Source organism: Thamnophis elegans, chromosome 14, assembly GCF_009769535.1.
Source record: "Thamnophis elegans isolate rThaEle1 chromosome 14, rThaEle1.pri, whole genome shotgun sequence".
NCBI lineage: Eukaryota > Metazoa > Chordata > Lepidosauria > Squamata > Colubridae > Thamnophis > Thamnophis elegans.
The window spans coordinates 24,373,678-24,379,696 of NC_045554.1; the positions used below are offsets into that span (position 1 = coordinate 24,373,678).

Sequence of the window (6,019 nt, forward strand, 5' to 3'; positions counted from 1 at the left end):
TTGTGCTAAAGAAAAAATCTGGCAAATGGCGTTTGTTACAAGACCTGCGGGCTATCAATAAGATCATACAGCCCATGGGCCCCCTGCAGTGCGGATTACCCAACCCTAATCTAATACCCCAAAATTATGATCTCATGGTCATTGATCTTAAGGATTGTTTTTTCTCTATCCCTCTACATCCTGAAGATAGGCAACTCTTTGCATTTACTCTTCTTGAGCCAAATAATTCCATGCCTAATACTCGTTTCCAGTGGACGGTTCTCCCTCAGGGAATGCTTAACAGCCCCACTATGTGCCAGCATTACGTGCATCAAATCCTGTTACCCTTTCGTAAGTTGCACCCCCAATTGTTAGTGTACCACTACATGGATGACATCTTGGTAGCAGCCCCCGGCCCAAAGGGCTCAGTCGAGGCCGTATTCCCAGAACTCACCAGCATTCTCGAGCGGGGGGGATTGACAGTCGCCCCCGAAAAAATTCAAACTATTCCACCCTTCTCATACTTAGGTCACCGCTTGTCACTGGCCAGGTCGGTTCCCACGTTGCCCAGGATAATTCTCCCCAGGGTTACCACCCTGGTACAATTACAACAATATCTGGGGACAATCAATTGGGCACGCCCCTATATGGGGCTTACCACGAGCCAGCTGACACCCTTATTCGCTGCGCTCAGTGGGGGAAAACACCCCGCTGACAAAATTGAGCTGGGAAAAGACCAACTTGCATCCTTACAGTTAGTGCAGGAAGCGTTTAATAAAAATTGGGTGGACCGCTGCATGGATAACACACCGCTCGAATTGGTTGTTTTAAATACCCCATTGCTGCCCACGGGAGCGCTCATCCAAAAAATTGATACTAAAGTGCTAATAATGGAATGGCTACATCTAGCTCATACTCCAAGAAACACTATAGTGCCAAAAATTGATCAGATTGCTCAATTGATGATAAAGGGCCGTCTCCGCTCTAAATTGATGATTGGAAAAGAGCCAACTGTAATATATGTTCCTCTCCCACTCCACGCATGGGAGCAATATCTGACCACCTCAGAGTCTTTGCAATGGGCAACCAATGAGTGGTGTGGGGCGGTCTCCTGCCACCCCCCGAGTGATTTTCGCTTAAAACTCTTAGCTCAGCTTCCGATTTCTATCTCGCGACCTTGCTCATCCGCCCCGTTGCCTTCCGCCCCCACTGTCTTTGCGGATGGGGGAAAAACTCACGGAGCTTGCGCCTGGTTGCTAAATGGTTCTTGGGTTACCAGAACAACTGGTCCCCAAACCAGTGCACAACGCTCGGAACTCTCAGCCGCTATTCTTGCCTTTCAAAACTTCTCCTCTATGCCTTTCAACCTCATACTGGATAGTCTCTACGTTACTCAGATCGTAAAAACTATCCATGAAGCCTATATTTCCCCCTCCACTGACCCTGCTCTGTTGAGTCTTTTCTTAGCGCTGCAACAGCTTATAGCTGCTCGCCACCACTCCTTTTTCGTGGCACATATTCGCAGCCATCAGCCATTCCCTGGGCCTCTTACATTGGGCAACGAACGGGCTGATGCTGCAGCCTCCGCTCTCTCTCTATCAACGGAGGCTTTTACCCTTTCTCATTCCACTCCATGGGAGAGCCATGCATACTTTCACCAAAATAAAAAAGCACTAATGAAACAATTCGGACTCTCCGCAGCTGAAGCTGCCGCGATTCTCCAACAATGCCCCACATGCAGCCAACAAGGTCATAGCCTCCCCCTGGGAGTAAATCCCAGAGGAACGGAGGCATGCAAGTTATGGCAAATGGATGTCACCAGATTTGAACCATTCAAACCCTGGTTTTGCTTGCATGTTACCGTTGACACCTATTCAGGCTTTATCATGGCTTCTCCCCAGAGAGGAGAGACTGTTAAACATGTCATTAATCACTGCCTTCGTACCTTTTCGGTACTTGGTTGCCCTGAGGAGTTAAAAACCGATAATGGACCGGCTTACACAAGCTCGGCTTTTGCTGCTTTCCTTAAGAAATGGGGCACAATCCACAAATTCGGCATACCCTATAATAGTAAAGGACAGGCAGTGATTGAACGGGCTAATCAGACCTTAAAAAATGCCCTGAACCGTCATCTCGCCGGCGAAGGCTCTTTAAACCCTCCAAATTTGCCGGCCATCCAAAATTTTCTCAATTTATGCCTTCACACCATTAACTTCCTAAACGTGACGGGAGTCCCTCCCACGACGGCGGCGGAGCGGCATTTCACCACACCAACAACGGATCCAATGAGACCTCTTGTTTACTTCCGTCAGCCCCCTGAACCCGACTGGAAAGGACCCGCGAAGCTCCTTGCTTGGGGGAGAGGCTACGCAGCAGTGCAACATGATGACACCACCATATGGGTTCCAGGTCGAGGGATCCGCCCGTACCACCCTCCTGCTGCCGGATTCATCTCTGCCGTGCCAACTGCCACCCCGCCGGATTCCCTGCCGCGAGAAACCAACAGCCTCACCCCCTAAACCTGGCATCATGCTGCGATGTGCCCGGATTCTTCCCCTGGTGATCCTCGCGTCTGCTGCCTTCCTCCTCCTGCTCCTGTTAAGTCACCGTAACACCGACGTCCCCGCTCCACACCATGTATCCCGCAGAGACGCCCCCCCTACAAGCAACTTCAACTGTAGCCAATGTATCATTAAAGTATCCAAAGGATCAGCAACTACCAGCACGCTGATCTACTCTAATATCCCCCCTGAGGGATGTACTCAAGATCTTCCCAAATGCATTTTTAACAGGACTGAATTCAGTGTCTGCAAACAAGGCAATGCCGTGACTTGCCACAGCCCAGCAATGCTTACCAAATACAACATTACCATATGGGCCGGTCTCGGCATTGTTGCTGGGAGCCCAAGGCCAGCCTACCTTGCATACCTTAACCACACCATCCGCTCAAAAGCTGAACAATGGACTATTGGCATTGATGTCTGCCTGGCCATGGACAAAATAGCCTTTCGCTCTTGTGGCTCCCACGCCTGGCGAGAAACCTACAAACACGACCACAAATATCTTTGCACCCGTAACAAGCCAACCCCCCCTGAATACTTTCTTCACCCCTGCGCATCATGGGGAGACCCAAAGAAAACTGTCTGGCGCGGAATTTGTGACCACACTGGTGGCGGCTACCGAGGATGCTACAACCCCCTGAATGCGGCTAAACGGACTATTGAATCCTTCCGTCGATTGCCTGACAGCAACAGGGTCTCTTTCACCCTCTCAAAAGACCATCCTAAAATTGAAGCCTATGGCTTGGGGATTGATGGAACGGGCAATGATCCACTTACCTATATTACCATCACAATTGTTAGTCTTAAAGAATCCAGGAGCATACAGTGGTCTGTTTATGACACCATTGAGAGACTTGAAACCAACGCGAAGTCAATTGTTTCTGAGAAAGCTCGCAACCTGTTCCTAGAGTTTGCCACTGAAATCGCTCAAACCCTGGGGGTGACAAATTGTTTTGTATGTGGGGGCACAAACATGGGCGAGCAATGGCCCTGGGAAGCTTTAGAAGCTGACCCAGGATTACTGAATAATCTCTCCCGGGCTGGGAATCTCACACTACGACCCCACGCTTCTGATGCCGCCTGGACATTGACTACCAACATAGTAGGTACCCACTGCTATTTCCGCAATGGCTCCCTTGCAGTAGGCACCCTCCTCTGCAAAGGCCAGTGGGCCAACTCCTCATGGACCTCGGCGGCCAACATCTCCCAGCCTGAGCAGTTGAACACCACGATTTTTTCCTATTTTTCCTCTTCAACACGGAACTGGACTGCCCCGGTGGGAATGTATTGGGTATGTGGGAATCTTGCTTATGAGTACCTCCCTCACAATTGGGGGGGGTCTTGCATTTTGGCATGGATTAAACCCTCCTTTTTCTTACTACCCCTCACTGCTAGACAAAACCTGGGAATTCCTGTGTATGATAATTGGAGAAGGAAAAGAGCCCTAGACCGGGGGGAGGGTTTTGGGGGGATTCAGGTTGGCAATTGGAAGGATGATGAATGGCCCCCTGAACGTATTATTGCTTATTATGACCCCGCGACATGGGCAGAAGATGGATCATGGGGGTACCGTACGCCAATTGATATGCTCAATCGGATTATACGGTTACAAGCTGTTTTAGAATTAGCCGGGAATCGCATTGATAGGGCACTCAACGCCATAGCCACAGCACAAGATAAGTTACGTACAGCGGTTTACCAGAATCGCTTGGCTTTAGACTATTTACTAGCTAAGGAAGGGGGAGTATGTGGAAAGTTTAATCTGACAAATTGCTGTCTTCAAATTGATGAAATTGGCAAGGTAGTGGCCGATCTCACCGCGGACTTGCGGAAATTGGTTCACGTACCCGTGCAAAAGTGGACAGGATTAATGGATGATGCAGGCTTCCTGGGAGGAATTTTTCGCAATTGGAAACAAGCCGCCTTCATGGCAGGCGTGGCGCTCCTAGGGTTTCTCCTTTTACCCTGTTTAATCCCAGTGATCCGAATCATCATTCAATCCACAGTAGAAAGTATGACACAGGGCAAAAACATTAACACAGCAATCTTTGATTCGCAACACAAAGCCCTACTGACAGCATTCTCTAATGAAGACTCAGAGAAAAACGATACTCCCTTCCTACTCCTCAAAATTTAAAACAAAAGTAGGAGATGTTGCGATATACGTGCAGGTATGCATTCAGCCATACTGTAACACGTATAGAACAGAAGCAATAATTAACCATATGATTAAATCAGTAAACTAAAAGCAATAATTGGCCATATGATTAGATCAGTAAGGCAAACTGTCCAACTCCAAGCGTTGATTAAATCAGTACCCTTAACACTAAGCAGATCAGCAACCACAGACTTGTAACTAAGCGTTGATTAAATCAGGGGTTACAACTGTTTAACTCTCAAACATTAATTAAGCATTGGATGTTTGCATGATGATAAAAGGTTTATTGACTATGAGTGTTCTTCGAGTCTACATGAGAGTAAATGAGTTACCATATACTGTAAGCTTGCACAATCATGATTGGTCCGCATTAGCTATGTGAATCCACCCCTCCCTTGTGTATGCTCAATAAAAGAAGCCCCCAGACTTCGTTCTGGGTCGGTTTCGTCCCGAAGGAAATTCGTGTCCGAGTCTTCTTTCCTCATTGGCTTCATGAACCACCCACGGAGAAATCGCACTTAACATCAGTAATAACTTAAACTGTTTAAAATTTGGGTAACAGTAAGAAGCTGAGCTCAATGTAGAGATATTTTAGACTGTGATTGTTAAAAAGTTATACCGTGTATGGGCTCTGGGAAGTCAGGGGGAGGGAAGGGAGGTGGGGTTCTAGGGGGAGGGGGGGAGGGGGGAAATATAATATGTGTTAAACTCTAAAGTACATGATTGCACTTGTATACTGTGGCTTTTTAATGTTAGTGTTAAAATAGAACAAGCTGAATATATTGGAAGGCAATAGAAGTACACCGAAGGGAGGAGTTGAGTGAAAGAAGAAGGAGGGTGGAGAGGGTGAGAGAGAGGAGGAGGAGAAGGAAGGGAGGGAATGGATTAAGAGAGGGAGTGATAGAGGGGGAGGGGAAGTAGGTAGTAGAGGGGTATGTAAGAAGGAAGAATGAAAGTTGGAGGGGGTTGAAAGAGGGTGTATGGTGGGCCAAGGTGATATATTGGGTTTGTATTATAGGGGGCATTTTCTATATAAATGAGGGCTGTGTTTATTATTCAATGTCATATGCCCCAGTTATGCACAGTAAACATGTGATTGTATAGAATGAAATGGAAATAAAAAATATTAAACAAGTAATGGAGCTGGAGGACAGAATCTCCCGACTGACAAAGCCCTGCATGGCTATTTATGTTGTTTTTGTTTTTGTTGTTATTGTTATTGTTATTATTGTTTGTTCTTAGTTTTTCAATTTGTTATTTTATTTATATTGTTATATTGTTATTTATATTTATTTTATTTATATTGTTAAATTTTGTTTAG

At 46.8% G+C, this 6,019-nt stretch overlaps 1 protein-coding gene across 1 annotated transcript; it reads left to right on the forward strand.

Annotated features, from left to right (window-relative positions):
• The first annotated feature begins 2,361 nt into the window (after nt 1–2,361).
• Nucleotides 2,362–4,677, forward strand: LOC116517895 (endogenous retrovirus group 3 member 1 Env polyprotein-like). The gene has a single exon (XM_032231079.1). It carries the CDS (start codon nt 2,362–2,364, stop codon nt 4,675–4,677), a length of 2,316 nt encoding a protein of 771 aa, XP_032086970.1.
• The last annotated feature ends 1,342 nt before the right edge of the window (nt 4,678–6,019 follow it).